This window comes from Sycon ciliatum, chromosome 5 (genome assembly GCF_964019385.1).
Source record: "Sycon ciliatum chromosome 5, ocSycCili1.1, whole genome shotgun sequence".
NCBI classification, from domain to species: Eukaryota; Metazoa; Porifera; class Calcarea; order Leucosolenida; family Sycettidae; genus Sycon; species Sycon ciliatum.
Genome location: NC_088647.1, coordinates 10,646,950 through 10,664,718, shown reverse-complemented (window position 1 = coordinate 10,664,718; position 17,769 = coordinate 10,646,950). Strand labels below are relative to the sequence as shown.

The window sequence follows — 17,769 nt, the reverse complement described above, 5'->3', positions numbered from 1 at the left end:
CCGCCTCTGGAGCAAATCTTTCGCAAGCCAAGCACCATAACAATGCCATCCGCCCAGTTATCTTGCCAGTTCCCGTCAGCAACGTTGTTATTCCGTCTTTTCATCTGGATCTCGGCATTTTCGCATGGCTGTATGACATCTACCTAGCTGAAGTCAAACAACTGGATGTGAAACTGGCAGCAGCAACTCTCTAGCCGTGTGCAGATGATCAGCTCCAGTTTCAAGAGCTAACAGTTCTCAGCGACAAAGTTCGGTCCGCCAGGCAAGCTATGGAAGATGCCCAGGCGAAGAGCGATGAACTACAGCAGCAGCTCCAATATGCAGTGCTCTTGCAGCAACACGCACCGACCAGCTTTCCCAACGTCAACATGGACACTGTAGCTGCAGCAATACAGCAACTGTGGAAAGACGCCAGCGACGCCTTCACTGCTGCAAGTGCTGAGCACAGCAAACTCGTACAAGACTTAGACGAGATGAGAAAGAACAAGAAAGTCACAGGACCATGCGCGTCAAGTCTCGAGTCTGTGCTCCAAACACACAATGTTGATCGGCAAGCCTTCCATGGCGGTGCCTCCGTGGGCAACCATGTACATCGCACACTGCAGCCTGCCGTACTAAGAGCACTGATGTCTGCTCCAGTTGAGATGGTTTCCACTCGTTGCCAGCAGCTCGTTGCTGATGCAGAAATCTTGCAGCAGCGGTACCATGGATTGTTTTCGGGATATGCCGACTGCAGCCACCGTTTCAGCCATTGCAACAGCATGTCAGAGGCCGACATCTCAAAGCTGGCTGACTGCATCCAGCTGTTTCTTCAGAAATGCAGAGAATCCATTATCACCCGGCAGCTCGGCAACATAACTCCGAAACTACATCTCTTGGAGGAGCGCACAGTCCCGTTCACCAGGAAATTTGGAGTCGGTCAGGGTCGACTCGCCGAGCAGGGCAGCGAGTCAATTCATGCCAGATTCAACAGGCTGAGCTTCGATTATAACGCTATTCCTGGGACTCTGCAGCGCCTCACAGCAATGTGCCAGCAACATCTCGTCGGGACATTGCCACAACATGACGCTGTTCGTCCCGCCACGGCATCAAGAAAACCCAAGGCGTCCGAGCTCGAGCAGTGATCCTCAGGCCCTGGACGCAGCAGCTTGGCCATTTCAGCCCTGATCCAGGTAAGAAAAATAACAACGGTACTGCTGACTCCTAGTTGAGCTCTGTAGTGACAACAGGAAGAGACGTCGTCCAGCAAAAAACTGCTGTCTACCTTCTCCTTCCTTTTCTTTCCTTGTTTGTTGTTGTCGAAGCTGAACAATTTTTGTTGTGCGACTTCGAAAGTTTGAATCCTTGTCCCGATCGCGGTGTTTGTTACCTTGACAAAGCACAGTTTTCGCGTGAATCCCACAGGATCTTGAAATCTTTTTCAGTTTTCAGAATATTTTTGAATTTCACCGTAAACCTGGGCGAAGGCCGCCATATTGTTAAGTGGTGGCCGCGAAACAGCCGTGTGCGCGCGGCCCATCTCCGCCCGTACATTGTTTCATCTTGTTTCATCTTGTTTCATTCGCGGCCCATCTACGCCCGTACTTCGAGTTTCATTTGGTTTCATCTTGTTTCATCTTGTTTCATCTTGTTTCATCTTGTTTCATCTTGTTTCATTTCGTTTCATCTCGGCCCCATCTGCGCCCGTACATTGGCGTTTCATCTTGTTTCATCTCGTTTCATCTCGTTTCATCTTGTTTCATCTGTTTCATCTGGGGGGAAGACGGGCCCGTCAACCTGATGCAGAGTCAATCGAACTGAGCCACTCCTTTGTGTTGACCCATTGCCTCCAAGTTGTCCAATTTTTCGCTTCAAAAAAGTTCAAATCAGAGGTGGCTCCAAACCGGACACGTTTTAGAGTGCCCGTCAAATTCAATCTGAGTCTGAAATTAGGTAATTGCTATCGCTCCACGACGGCCAGTACAGAGTAACAATAAGCCTTGTGTGTGCTTCCATTAGTTTTGATTGGTATGCGGTGCTTTATTGGCGAGAGGCGAGCCGCTGTTTACCTGCGACAAGAAGTTGATTTTTCGAAAGTCGTAAAACTCAAGTCGCAGTGCGAAGCAACACGTCAAAAACTCACCTGCTTGATATGGCGCTTCTGGTCATCGCAGAGCCATGAAATTTTGGCTCGGAGTATAATACATCGTAGTCTCACTGTGACATATGTTTTCTAATCAAAATACATGTACCAAGAGAGAAAGTGAATATTGAGTCCGTTCCGGTTTGCAACCGGTGTCCTATTTGAAACCGTCCCCTCTACATACCGTATTTCCACAAATAGTAGGCCGGTCTACTAGTAGTAATACTATTTTTTCAACCTCGTCCTAACCCGGCCTTATAATCGAGGACGGTCTTTTATTTTCAACCCAGTTTGACCCCGGTCTTCTATTTCTCGCCACACAGTTTTACCCCCGTTCTTCTTTTCTTCTACACAGTTTGAGCACGCGTGCACGGTCTTCATGGTCATCATGCCTTCATGGTCGCAAGAGTACATAACCCCCCCCCCCCCGGGGTTACCGTATTTCCGCAAATAAAAGGCCGTCCTCGTGTGACTGATCTAGCTGAGAGCAGAAAGGAGGATGCTGCAGCGCTGTCGAGTAAAAAGGACATTCTAATAAGTAATATTATTATTATCATAGGCTGGTGAGAGTCATTCTAACTACAAAATTTTAATACTTGAGCATTGCGGTATTGACGGCACTGTGTCAGAATTGCAGAAGGAGGTAGTGTACTAGTGAGTAGTGAGCAGCACGGCAGTAGATCTACCCGCTAGCCGCTGTTCAATGAATGAGTCGCTAGCTAAGCGATCAGTGAGCGCAGGCCAGGAGGGATGATGGTCAGTGATCGCCTTGCAACCTAACCAAGGTTTCATCCAGTGAACGGTGAGTACAAACTACAAACTCTGACTCTGGCAAGAGAAATCTATAGTGCAGTCAATAGCAGCAAGCACTGTCACAGAAATTACAGTGCTGGCTACAGTGGTTTGGTCCAGTTGTTCATGGCAATCATGGCTGTGCAAGTAAGTACTTGAACTGAGTATTAGTAGTGGTGTTGCAGGACTGCTGTGTTGAGGGTGCACATGCTTGCGGCTGTACTTGGCTAACTTGGTTTTAACTGGACCGGTCAACTTTGAAATTGCCTTTGTTGTTGACAAATGTATTAAACATAGTGGAGATTGCTGGCGTGAGATCTGTCTCTACCGCTTTCATGCCCTAACGAACTTAGGGCTACGGGATGATGACCAACGGAATGCACCCGGGCACTATGCGCCTGGGTACTATGCGCTTGGGCACTATGCACCCAGGCACTATGCGCCTGGGCACTATGCACCCGGGCACTATGCGCCTGGGCACTATGCGCTTGGGCACTATGCACCCAGGCACTATGCACCCGGGCACTATGCGCTTGGGCACTATGCACCCACACACACACACACACACACACACATGGTCGTTAGCAGATATACGCAACTGATGACAACGCATACTCATGGCTTTGCAAGTAAAGTTTCACGAGCGTACAAAAGCGTGGTCCAAGGACATAGCGGCTATTGTATGTATTCCTGAAATCTTGATGTATGGTATTCTACTCAATCTCTAGACAGCTAGCGTATCCTGTCTCATCAACGGGGCTCAGAGTGACTGGCCAAACCAATTGCAGTAAGTCTAGCGAACAACAATGCAATGCAGCGATCTACATTTCTGTACTCTATGCTGGTAAGTATATTCTTCCTGAGACATAACACTCCCTTGCCTTGTCTTGGTTGAGGACTATGTTCTGGTTTATAGCATCAGAGTTTAAAGTCAACTGCCTTCCTGCACCGTTCACTGTATTTGTCACAGTTCAAGCACTCTGCGGTCTTTGATACTTTGAGTTAATTAATGCTTTGTTGTTCACTTGGCCTCATAGCGATCACTTTGGCCAGTCAATCGGTGAGACCTACTGATGTTACCTAACAAGGTCAAGACAGCTAGCCGTTCGGAGACTGAGTATTCCTCATATTAAAGATGTGTATCAACTCCTGTCAATGCTGATGCCTCACATGCAACACACATACTTCCCTGCCTAAACATACCCGTTTAGACAATAAAATGTGGAAATCAGATGCAGCGCCACAACTTTTCATACAGCTATGGGGCACATAGGTGCCCACATAATACTATGCACGTTTGAGGCCAGAAAAAGAAATCCCCATCCCCACTGATGCTGCACTAGGGCCTGGATGTAGCATGGTTTCAAAGAGTCCTCTGAAGGGCATCGGGTTTCTATGGCCCTGGTCACAGTGTATTTGCCAATGCCAGTGCAGTATATACAATGTACATGTAATACAGTAAAACTTGTGACTAGCGACCACTGTGACTAGCGACCAGCCTGGTATTACAGACTACTTCGTCAGGCACATCAAGTTACCACAGCAAGCCAAAGAGAGTTCTCCATCACCTCTTCTGGCCACAGCACGTAAGTAAGAGTAGGAGAAAAGTTAGCCGGATTCACGGCAAAATGTTAGCCGGATTCACGGCTGCATCACCTGACGTGTTGAGGAACACATCAAGCAAAGACATTTGCATCGGCGGGCCACTACTTCACCCATATATCCCTGTGGCGAATGCAGACCTCACTAGTGCCACTGCTATGGCAGGCCGCCACTGCACTACTATCAGACTGCCTAGGTCACAGTTAGTAACACCACTGCACTGCTATCAGACTGCCTAGGTCACAGTTAGTAACGCCACTGCACTGCTATCAGACTGCCTAGGTCACAGTTAGTAACACCACTGCACTGCTATCAGACTGCCTAGGTCACAGTTAGTAACACCACTGCACTGCTATCAGACTGCCTAGGTCACAGTTAGTAACACCACTGCACTGCTATCAGACTGCCTAGGTCACAGTTAGTAACACCACTGCACTGCTATCAGACTGCCTAGGTCACAGTTAGTAACACCACTGCACTGCTATCAGACTGCCTAGGTCACAGTTAGTAACACCACTGCACTGCTATCAGACTGCCTAGGTCACAGTTAGTAACACCACTGCACTGCTATCAGACTGCCTAGGTCACAGTTAGTAACACCACTGCACTGCTATCAGACTGCCTAGGTCACAGTTAGTAACACCACTGCACTGCTATCAGACTGCCTAGGTCACAGTTAGTAACACCACTGCACTGCTATCAGACTGCCTAGGTCACAGTTAGTAAATACCGGTAAGACTAGTTGGTAAAAACATGTTGCGGCATTTTAAAGCCCATGAACAATTTACTATGTGTTGCTATGCCTTGCCGGTGCATGTGTGTAGATTCGAATGGTTCGGTGGCCATCTGGGACACTCGCGACAACATTGTCCTGGCACGGTATCAGGACGCGGCAAAGGCTGTCTTTAGCCTGGCCTTTTCCCAGCAATGCCGCAAAATGGCCACGGCATCACAGGACTGTCAAGTTCGTATCTATGACATGGAGTCAGGTTCTCGCAAATGTTCCGTCCTGGGTGACGTTTTTGACGAGTAAGTTATATGGCCAGCATTAGGTTGATAGTTGATACTTGATAGTTGATAGTTGAAGTACAATCTATAGTGGTGGCAACTAATGGGCAACCCCTGGATTTTCTCTGCGTTTCATACATCTGTACAACATGCATACAGAGTATTGTGCAGATCCCACTATGCCTGCCTGATCAATGGAAATGAGCAGGCTATATGTATGAACTCCATTGTTTCACTTCAAGTAGCCATGGATACTACAGTGTATTAGTATGCTGAATGCTAGTCTACTGTCCTTGCTACCACTGCTGGTGGAAACTATGGCAGTGGCTTACAGACCAGGTTTTGTATGATTATCTGTGCCCTGCTACTGCAGAGACCCAGGCGTTGTAGATCCAAGAACTGATGTATGCATGTATGGCAGCCACTCAAGCCATGTGTACGCGGTGAAGTTTAACCCCATTGACGACAATCTCTTGATCAGTGGTGGCTGGGACAGAGGTGTACGGGTGAGTCAATTGGCTCAGGCCCAAGTCACATGACTTGCACAAAGAACCCAATTTCCTATGGTCAAACCCAGTGTTCTTGATATTAATAAAGGCCGCTACGTCATGATCTCAACGACCAGTTTCAGGCACATGTATATCAGAAGTCTGTTCGGAACTCTTGTGTCGGCTCACATTGCATGCCATGCTTTTGTAATGCACTAAAAATGTGTTAGTCGGCAACAATACGTGCACTGCTGGCTTTACAGAGTATCCACACCTCACCTACGGTGCTCCTGCGATCCATGGGATCAATAGTGTTACCTGGTTTCAACAAAGGACATTGTTGGAGAACATGCACTCCACGCCGGCTTACGGCCAGTTCACTCACAACACCACAGAGCTTCCAAGGAAATTAGTTATTCTTCTAGATGGAAAATGAGAAACGTCTGTTATCACCACAAGTTGGAACTAACTCCACGCCAAGATCAAACGGAAGCTAAGCCAGAAAAAGAACCATGGCCAGCTTGCCAAAAGTAACGCGTAGCAAGCGTGCACGCAAGCACACTCCATACATAAGTCAGGATGCACACAAAAGCTACAAACTCGGAATAAGGGCAGCGCAGACCACGCCGAAACCGCAACTAGAAGATTGACCGCTGACAGGTCAATCAGTGAATGGAAAAGCATGCACCACCGCACGGACGCGCACTCACTAACCTACAATCAATACACGGAAAATGGCATCACGCAGAAGGTATACCAAGCAGAGCATGCACAAGTAACAATACAGTTCCAGCCAGTGGCTGCCACGTTACCATAAACTACAACATCTCCCTCCCTGGTAACATCACCTTAAAAAGACAATAATAGGCAAGCACATCGAAAGAAGCAAAGAGAAACGAAAGGACATGAAAGTTCTGCGAACCATCACCAGCTACTAGTTCTCAGTCGTATCTCACTGGAGCCCTGATACCAGCTCTGTTCCGGAGCACATATCTTGGCTCTTCAGCTCTAGGCACACCTGCGACTAGCTCACCGGGCTCTAGCCGCATCGGGTAACCACCGTCATCCTCGCTCGCATCATCTGGCTGAGGCGGCTCAGGCAGGTCTACAGTAGGATTGGCTGCGGCACGCTTCAGCAGCTCTACGTTGACGATCTTCTCCACCCTGGGGTCTTCCACTTTCTGAACGACTACAGTCGACTCCGACAACACCTTCTTGACTCTCCAGCCAAGCTGAAACTTCGGGAGGCGTTTCTGCGCGCGGCTGGTCATCTTCATCATCACCACGTCACCAGGCCCGTAACAGCAACTTGCTTTGTCGGCGTCTTCTTGGGAATCAGCTGACGCCATTTCTTCATCGATCAAATCACGAATGGCAGCTGCTTGACGCTGCAGCTCAGCCGTCCATGCTGGCAAGGTGTACAGGGGCTGTTGGGCCTCTACAACAAGACCACGGGGCTGCCAACCAGTCATCGCTAGCTGAGGCGAAACTCCCGTTGCTCCATGCGGTCGGACGCGATAGAAGTACAGCAGCATTGACAGGTCGGTCTTCCAGTCGTTGGACTGCGAGTGTACTTTGCGAATCAGAGTCAACAGGGTCCGGTTGAATCTCTCCACGCTTCCTTGTGACTGAGGGTGTCGCACTGCACCGTGCTTGACTTCCACTCCAAACGCCAAGTACAAGGCGTCCATGACAGCATTGACGAACTCTGTTCCGTTGTCTGATCTGACCACCTCCGGCGGACCCCATCGGCAGCACACAGACGCAAACGCCTCGGCAACTGACTTAGCGTCATGGTGCTTCAAAGGTATCACCTCCACATAGCGCGTGAACATATCCGTACACACCAAGACGCAATGGAACCCAGCTCGGCTCGGTCCTAGCTCCAAGGTATCAATCGCCACAACTTGCCATGGGCGCGCCGGCACTTCGGGACGTGTCGGCGAAGCATGACCACCAGCAGCAGGGTTTGCAGCGGCACAACTGTCGCAAAGACCGACGAACTCCTGGCACTTCCTTGCCATCCCAGGAAGGTAGCACTGCTGACGCATCATCTCATGGACTACCTCCCATGATCCGTGGCCAGTGTTCTCATGGGCGATTCGGAGGGCATCTTGCTCTAGCAAGCTCGGAATCACGGGCACCTCGCATGCTTCATTGGCAGGCGGCAACTTGATTGACCGATACAGCACGCCATCCCGCACTCTCAGCTGTGGTGCCACCTTCTGAAACTGCTTCGCCCTAACTGTCTGCATACCGTTGACATCCTCCACCGTCTGCTGGATGGCAGTATCTGCTCCCTGCTGGTCCCGGATGATGTCGAAGGCAAGTGGGGCAGAACTGTGGACACCTGCACACGCACTGCTCTGGGTCGCCGCCGCAACCACCGGTGACTCGGGCATCTTGAGCCAGGATGCCGGCACACGGGTCAGACGGTCAGCCAGGTTTTTCTGTGAAGGCACCCACTCGACAGATATCTTCAACTTGTAAACCTCGACCAAGTCGTCAATCAGCTGCAATCTACGCTCTACAAGAGCTCTGTAGAGGCCATTCACCTTCACTCGCTGGATGTTGCCCAAGAGAGACTTTAGCCATCCATGCACCGTCTTCGAATCGGTCATGACTCGAACGTTGGCCACTCTGTGATCCACGACAGCAGACAAGCCACGAAGGACGGCGTCTAACTCGGCAACGTTGATGTGCCGCTTGTCTGACTTAGGCCTGAGCCAACAGTGATCCTCAATCACGGAGCCATCTTCGCTGATGACAACACCTAGCGCCAGGTTGGATGCATCGCACCATAGGGACACGCCACCAGTCGACTTGACTGTCCACTTGCCGTTGACGGGATCCTCTCGTGAAACTTGATCCTCCACCGCACGACACAACTTCTCGAGCGCAGCTGAGACAGGCTTATCCCAAACCGCAGCATCTTCACAGCTCACTCGCTTGATGTAGCTACAGCACGGTCGCAGCCACGATGCAACAGGGTAATGACTCGTCAATCGACCGCACCAGGAGAACACTTCTCGCTTCGTCGGCTGCTCTGGCAACGTCAGATCCATGCCATCACGGCGACGCCACATCACGTCTTCACTCGACGTAGCAACCGATAGTTGCATGCCAAGCACCCTTGCGCCGGCAAGTACCTCTGGTGGCTTCGTCGGTAATCCGTACCGACTCAGCGCCGCAGTCACCTCCGGAAGTTGTTCGGACGGAGCAACGACATCGTCGACATAGTTGTCTGCATCAGGAAAGTCGCACAGCGCAAACTTCACGATGGCGTCCATGACTTTCGGAGCTATGCTGAGACCAAATGCCATTCGTTCCATGACATACGTGACTCCATTGAATACCACGGTCTGATACCGAACGAGGCTGGGGTCGACGTGAACTTGTAAAAACGCCTTCTTGATATCGACGACTACCTGGTCACCGCCACGGCGTCTCCACTCCCTGATCTTCTGGTCGCATGCAGGCGCGTCGCCTCCAGGATGGGAAAGAATCGCCTCATTCAAACGACGGTAGTCTAAGCAGGGACGTACAGGCGTAGACGCCTTGTGTCCTTGACACACAGCCATTAGAGGGAGGATCGCACCTGACTTGCCGTGTCGATCTGGATCATGGGGCACCATCCAACCATGGTCGATCCACGACTGCACCTCCTTCTGGTACTGTTGCTCCTGCTCTGCAGAGAGCTTCTTCCGTGAGTACTGTGTCACTCCGGAGCCAATGCTATCAGTCGGCTCTACACCACCTCCCCAGACCCAGGCGACGGTCCACGACTTTGCACTATTGTCCCAGCGCACCTTGAAATCGGCTGAACTGAGGGTGACACCATCCGAATCTCGCTCAACAGAGATGTGCCTCGAGAGCTTCTGCTTCGGCGCTCGTTCAGCATGGCCAGCTGCGGCAGCCGCTACATCGGGCCCTTTTCCGAACCGAATAGCACTCGCCGAGCCATTCTGGTAGCGTATCTCAAGACCACCAGCCGCGCTGGCAACGTCATTGCCAAGAATCAGGTCAGCATCCACTCCCTCATGCTTTGAAACTACCAGGAAGTCCACGCACAGTTCCGGAAGCTGAACTATATCATCATGTTGCTGGACAGTCGCAGCAACAGATCCAACTGACTCCAGGGACGTGCCGTCGATGCCGACCACCCAGTCAGTTGTCGATTCCACCTGATCAGCCAGGCCCACGGCAGTTACTACACTCTCTTTCATCAGAGATCGCGTGCATCCAGTATCCACAACCGCTGCGACTGATATCCAAGAGTCATCATGGCCCTTAACACACACATCAACTTTCAGCAGCTTAGAGCTCTGCCCACCAGTTGATATTGGGATTCCGTCAGCATCAGTAGACACTCCAGCCTGACAATGCCCAGCACTCACAGCCACTGAAGCAGACTCAGTCTTGGCCTTTGGACAATTTCGCCTGATGTGGCCATACTCTTTGCAAGAGTAACACTGTGGCCCTCGTGACTTGCCAGTGGTGTGGCTGTTGCCCTTGGCCTTAGGGCAATTCCTTCTTACATGACCAGGCTCCTTACATGAATAGCACTTGACAGCTGCAGCCACGGACTTCCCTCCACTGACACTTATAGTATCATCGACGGACATAGCCCTGACACGTTTGATCATATCGGTAAGAGTCATGCTACCGCTAGAGCACTGGATTCTCACCTCTCTGGCGAAGTCTCTGGGCAAGCCCCCAACAAACTGTTCTAACAGCATCGGATCTTTGTCGTCCGCAATGTTGTGACCAGAGCTCTTCAACAGCCTCTTTAGCTCCGCCGCATACTCGTCTACTGACTCTGTGGATCCCATGGAACGCGCTTTGAACAAGCGGTAACACTCCGCAGCAGAAGGAGCAAAGGCTTCAGTCAACACCTTCTTCACCTCGTCAGGTTTCTCCTTGTCCGAGTCGGGCATGGCGTTGAATACAGTATACGCAGCCTTATCCAAGAGCAACGGCAAGTTTGCCATCTGCTCTTTGCCCGTATCCCACTTGTGGGATTTCGCCAGGATCATAAACTTTGACCAGAATACATCTAGGTCGTCACCTCGCCCTCGGTACGGACGCATAAATCCATCCAACTTCACAGACATTTTATTCTCATGAACAAACACTAAGACTTTCTATTTCCTTCCGACTCCACAAAAGTCCTACTCTGCAACACGTTGTCCCGGGTTTCGGCACCAGAAGCTGTTGGAGAACATGCACTCCACGCCGGCTTACGGCCAGTTCACTCACAACACCACAGAGCTTCCAAGGAAATTAGTTATTCTTCTAGATGGAAAATGAGAAACGTCTGTTATCACCACAAGTTGGAACTAACTCCACGCCAAGATCAAACGGAAGCTAAGCCAGAAAAAGAACCATGGCCAGCTTGCCAAAAGTAACGCGTAGCAAGCGTGCACGCAAGCACACTCCATACATAAGTCAGGATGCACACAAAAGCTACAAACTCGGAATAAGGGCAGCGCAGACCACGCCGAAACCGCAACTAGAAGATTGACCGCTGACAGGTCAATCAGTGAATGGAAAAGCATGCACCACCGCACGGACGCGCACTCACTAACCTACAATCAATACACGGAAAATGGCATCACGCAGAAGGTATACCAAGCAGAGCATGCACAAGTAACAATACAGTTCCAGCCAGTGGCTGCCACGTTACCATAAACTACAACAACATGTGTATGCAGTTACAACGGTTCTCAATCAAGTTGTTGTGAATGCTGTAATCAGGACACCTGCCTACATTGGGCAGGGCCGGCGCCACTGGTACGGCCGGTACGGCCATGGCCGTACCAAAAAAAAAAAAAAAAAAAAAACTTCCCAAAAAGTCGGTCTACTTGGCCATATGGAACGTCCAAAACCGGGGAGAAAAAGTTTCGATGTATGATTTTGTACAGGGAGTCGCCCAGAGTGCAGGATTTGCCGTCTAAATTCCAAAAATTTTCTCGGGGAGGACCCCCAGACCCCCCTTAAAGATGGCCCTTCGGCCGCATCACTCCGCGGAAGCTGCCTCCAGCCCTGTTGGGTAACTTACAATCATATGGCTGGTTTCCGGTGTGTCCACAATTGAGCCCTTCCTTTGTACTTGTATGTAGTAAACTAGAGCAGTCAGAGAGGCAGCGAGGTCAGTGAAGCAGCAGGCTTTAATGATAGCTTGCATGCCGTCCTACCGGTAGGACCCAAGAAATCGTGCTGCAAAAGTGCTTTTGGTTGAGAAATTTCTTGAAACAATTGTTGAGATGAGGTCTTTGTCAGGCAAAGCAATGGCGCAAAATGCAAGACTATGTCCAGTGCATTGCATACGCGCAGTTTTATCAATTGTCAAAATGGCCGCATATACTCCTGTCGGAGCGCTAGCAACTCTGTCCAAAGTGAATTTTGACCATGGCACATCAATCGTGGTAAGGTACTAATGTTTTTATCAGTCTGCCAAGGCAGTAGAATGCATAATTCCATACACCGTTTCCATGGTTACCATTTGCTGTTACCATGGAATTTCGTACTATGCCTTGTGCGATTACGTCTAAAATTTGTGGACTCCTTCATTAGCCCCTGAGCAACAGTTTAGGGTCAAGTTTTAGGTCAATGTTAGAACAGAGGCCATGCAGCATGTCTGTGTATGATGGTCCTACCGGTAGGTCCTACCGGTAGGACCGAGGTCTATGCAAGCTATCATTAAAATAAGAGGCTCCGGGGCCAGTGTCAGAGAGGCATCAGGATCAGAGAGGTGTCAGGGTTGACGAGGCGCCAGGGCTGGATAGGCATCTCCGGATGCTGCACAACCTCACACTACCACAGCCACTGAGTTGTTAATAACTAGAAAGTGAATACCATGCCTCTCTACTGGACGATGAGGTGGAACTTGACTTACTACAAGTGTATTGACCGGTCATGGTTGTGTTCCGAGATAGTACGTGTACAGTTGTGTTAGGTGAAATCGGACCCAAAATAACGTTACAAAGTTGGTGCCTTGGACCAGATCGCTGAAACTGTGCATGTGTACGGCCAGCATCATTCTCACCGCTTCCAGGGTGTCAAAGGCCGTGCATGTCAAGGGCAGCTGACCAGATGTGCACTTTTTTGGGTGGGATTTCTTCTAGCAAACTGCACTTCCAAGACGAAACCAATCACGGTTGTTTATACATCTTATGCTCTTTCTGTGGTTGATTTGTTTCCGCTGTCCATGTTCGTTTCTCTCTGCCATGCCGCTGGGCTCTGCCATGTGTTGTGGCATTACTACTGGTGACAGCTCTGGGATCTCAGGACCAAGTCACATGTAAAGTGAGTATTTGCTGGACCTCCCGCACTGATCACTGCCACTACGAAAATGCTGCATGGGTCACACATGGGGTCACACATGGGGTCACATGTGGGGTCACACATGGGGTCACACATGGGGTCACACATGGGGTCAGACTTGACAGGTCCTTGATCCTTTCGTCACGACTATCCTGCATGGTGCATACATGCAACCTCCGTAAGCAGCGTAGTTTGCCATTCTGGTTATGAGTTTGTTTCCATACGTCCGCTGTGTTCTCCTCCGACCGGTACTGCAGGACCTTAGGAGCATGCGGTCCGATTGTTACTGGTGATTCGCTGGACTACAAGAAGGCTGGTGATGTCATCCTTGTGGGTTCTCATTCTAGAGATAATTGTTTGGAGGTAAGAGGTCATTCTTGGTCAGTGACTTGTAATTTTAAAATTCAGTGCTGCTATTCAGTGTTCTGTAGTAATAGGTTCTTCTAGCAGTTTAAGTGGTCTCGCCTGGTTGCAAGAACCTACTACTCCTGCGAATGGATGGACCTATTGAAGATGGCATCGATGAATATTATTCTGTGTTCTGGCATGCATTGGCTGATTTCATGACTGTATTGATACCTACACTTGTCAGCAAAATACATGTACATGTTGGAGAGGAAGAATTTGCTTTCCTGATTTGAGATCTAGATTAGGAGTTGTTCCGGCACACGTATCAGCCAAGCCAGTGGGCATGGTCGTATCTTACCTATCCGTAACTATGCCACTGCATGCCGCTGTATGCCACTGTATGCCACTGCATATCCCCTGTATGACTGGAGTCATGACTGCGTCTTTTGTTTTGGTAAGATCCCTTCACCGGCAGGACACGACTGCATCCATTGGCTTGCCAGCAGCCTCACATTTGGAACATTGTGCAGTTTTGCTTGCTCAGTGTTGCTCTGAACTATATTGCTGCAGGAATACGATGTTGGCACAGGAAAGGTCATCTCATCTATCAAGTTGTCAGTCCCCTCCCAGGTATGCACGGTGCTGGACAATGCATATGCATGTACATGTCCACGAGTGACATAATATATTGGCTTGATGATGTAATGTTTCTACTGCTTCTAGCTGTTAGCTGCATCCACATGATTGTGTTGGCTTCAATAGCGAGGGGTTGAGTAGATGTGAATAGTATTTTTTCACCTGGAACCACACAAGTATTTTTAAATCAGTCAGTTAATACCGTGAAACTACTCTACTCTGGATGCCCCTAATCCGGGCATGTCCGTCTGTCGGGCACCTTTCTGACCCATCTAGAGTCACGAAAAATTGGCTTTTCATTCGAAACGACCCCAAAACGATTTTCTTTTCCATTCCCTCAACTAGTAAATACCACAAACTATTGATTGGCATAAAGATGTTTGCTTTCATGTACAGTAAAACCTGGTTTAAGCGACCATCTCACGGTGCAAGCAAAAGCGGTCGTTAAAGCCAGGTGGTCTTTAGAACCAGGTCCCACAGTGTCTGTGTAGAACTGTTGGTGCATGGAAAAAACGGTCTTAAGAGCAGGTGGGCGCTAAACACAGACGTCGCTTACACCAGGTTTTACTCTAGTAAGCATGCACATGTATGTTCTTAGTTACCGGGGCAATTCCTAGGGTAGTTTTACTGTATATGGCCACCATAATGTACACACCTGCCTGGAATGGGTCAACGGTTAGGTTATGGCCAGGCCGATCCGAAACTCCTTCTGTCAGGCCTGTTGTGCAGAACTTGTGCTGTGCAAGTCAGCCACAGCATCTTTTTGTTTTTGCAGAGCTCGTACATGTACATGTACATTCATGTACTTAACAGACATCTTCAAATTGAGCTTCTTTCATCAGCCACTGTTACTGATTACTCTATCCCTGTGCTGTGTGTTGTGTTTGCGCTCATACAGATCTGCTGTTGTCAGTACATGGGTGAAGATCAGAATGTAGTCTTGTGTGGTGGCAAGCAAGATAACATGATGAGAGTACTCAGTACTACGGGTGATGGTGGGGTAAGTGGGATCAGACCGCCTTATGCACATACACGTGTGGGCTTGAGGGACAGGGACAGGCAGATGGAGGGCGAAAGGGGGACAGGGATAGGAGAAGGAGAAGGAGGGGGTGTCATTGCACCGTCATTAATGGAGTTCCACCGTAAGCCATTCTGTTGGTTTATTTCTTACCAATGCTTCGTTGGGTGTGTCCCCTCCTCCTCCTCCCTTCCTCCTCCTCTTCCTCCTCCTCCTTCTCCACCTGCCCCATCCCTCCTCTAGTATTGTGCCATTATTGTTTCGACACAACGAGTGCACCGTGCAGTTCATTTACAATTTGTAGTCTCCATCATCATCAGTCTGTGTTCTGCTGTCATGCATGGACGTGTAGTATGTATGGTGATTGTGTACACACTGAACTTGGCCTGCCTACTTGCTGGTATCTGCAGATTTCATCCAAACTGGCCCTTTGTCTCTTTGGACCGATTATCGTTTTCAAGCGGGCGCTAACATGTTGTTTTCATGTTCTAAAGGAATTCACTTGTTGTTCATGTTCTTGGGTGTTTCTTATCTAGACACTGGCCCGTGTAAGCAATCTGGAACGGTCCGTGTACAGTGTTGCACACTGTAAGCCAAGAGATCACAAAGTAACTGTCAAAAGAAAAGGCGGCGAATTGGTGACGAGAACTGAACGCTTTGGATTCATCGCTATGTGCACAGACACTTTGGTGTGCATTTACCGTCATGAAATCGAATAAGTTGGCCATGCTGTTCTACCATACTGACCTGCTCCTATTGATACCATGGACGTACTGGATGTACTGCTGGATGTACTGGACGTACTGGTAAGACATGGAGTTGGGTTCCTGCCTTACTGATTGCTGGTGCATCGCTGTTGTTCCGAAAGCAAAGGTCGATACAGTACAACCCACATCTACTTCGAAACAGATCCACGAGAGTCGATGATACACCTGGTTGTACTCTTGGCCGATCTCAGAACCCTTCATTACCAATGGAACGGTTCTGTCTCACCGCCCACTTTTGACATGTGCTACGACTGCAGTTGCTGTCACGCGTTATACCGGAATGGATACGGTCTTCTTTCAAAGCTGACCGTTTGACTGTGCACATGGCAGCAATCTGTTGACCATGGTAATGGCACAGTGATAGTCACGTGACGAAATCAACTATATCTACATGTATATGCATAGAAGACTAGATGCAAACATGATCACTGACTGTATGCATAGAAGACTAGATGCAAACATGATCACTGACTGTATGCATAGAAGACTAGATGCAAACATGATCACTGACTGTATGCATAGAAGACTAGATGCAAACATGATCACTGACTGTATGCATAGAAGACTAGATGCAAACATGATCACTGACTGTATGCATAGAAGACTAGATGCAAACATGATCACTGACTGTATGCATAGAAGACTAGATGCAAACATGATCACTGACTGTATGCATAGAAGACTAGATGCAAACATGATCACTGACTGTATGCATAGAAGACTAGATGCAAACATGATCACTGACTGTATGCATAGAAGACTAGATGCAAACATGATCACTGACTGTATGCATAGAAGACTAGATGCAAACATGATCACTGACTGTATGCATAGAAGACTAGATGCAAACATGATCACTGACTGTATGCATAGAAGACTAGATGCAAACATGATCACTGACTGTATGCATAGAAGACTAGATGCAAACATGATCACTGACTGTATGCTGGTGGTGTTGCCACTCACGCACATTTAGTGTGCATCCCTTTCTTAGATCTGTACTACTAACATCACTATTACTCCGTGACCTGTGCCGACTGGTATGGTCATTGTGCTGCCGCTGACCTGACTGGGAATGATTTCCATGGCTCGGCTCAGTAATACTGCTGCACGTGTGATGTATTCCATACCCTGGCAAACATACAGTATGAACTATGCATTGCATGATGACAAGCTCTGCAGACGTGCAGCCCTGATCGAGTACTAGTACCCGCGGCTATACTTAGTAGAAGCCAGAGAACAGTTTTTATCATGCAGTGCACAGTGCACAGTAATGTTATCATGCAGTGCACAGTAATGGAACAGTGTCACAGTACATGCAGGGAGTCATAAAACACCGGTGGTTGCGCTGTACAACTCCCTGGTCACATGTAACAATTGTTACTTGAAGGATCATGTCATGAGCACGTGTGAATATCTCATGCGTGTGTGCTTTCATCCGAATCAGACTCGCCCTCCAGAGGCCCAACAAAAGGTTTCGTATTTTTCCTCTTAGCGTGATCAGGAACAAGACTTTTACATGAGCGTATTCGGCTTTTACCACTGCATGTGCATGCTATAGAATCTTTGGGCTTTCTGTAAAAATCGGAAAGGCTTTTTTCTGGACAGAGGGTGAATTTTAGGACAGTGTCCGATAGATCAGTGGCACAAATCAGAACCTAG

The 17,769-nt window shown here is 49.0% G+C and overlaps 1 protein-coding gene across 1 annotated transcript; it reads left to right on the top strand.

Moving 5' to 3' along the window:
- The first annotated feature begins 2,658 nt into the window (after positions 1-2,658).
- Positions 2,659-17,474, top strand: LOC135817577 (WD repeat-containing protein 5 homolog). Its single transcript, XM_065330791.1, has 9 exons — positions 2,659-2,924; positions 3,643-4,500; positions 5,341-5,545; positions 5,898-6,030; positions 13,289-13,320; positions 13,596-13,701; positions 14,257-14,316; positions 15,221-15,322; positions 15,877-17,474. Exons 3-9 carry the CDS (start codon positions 5,454-5,456, stop codon positions 16,057-16,059), a joined length of 708 nt encoding a protein of 235 aa, XP_065186863.1. The 5' UTR covers positions 2,659-2,924; positions 3,643-4,500; positions 5,341-5,453; the 3' UTR covers positions 16,060-17,474.
- Positions 17,475-17,769: the final 295 nt, after the last annotated feature.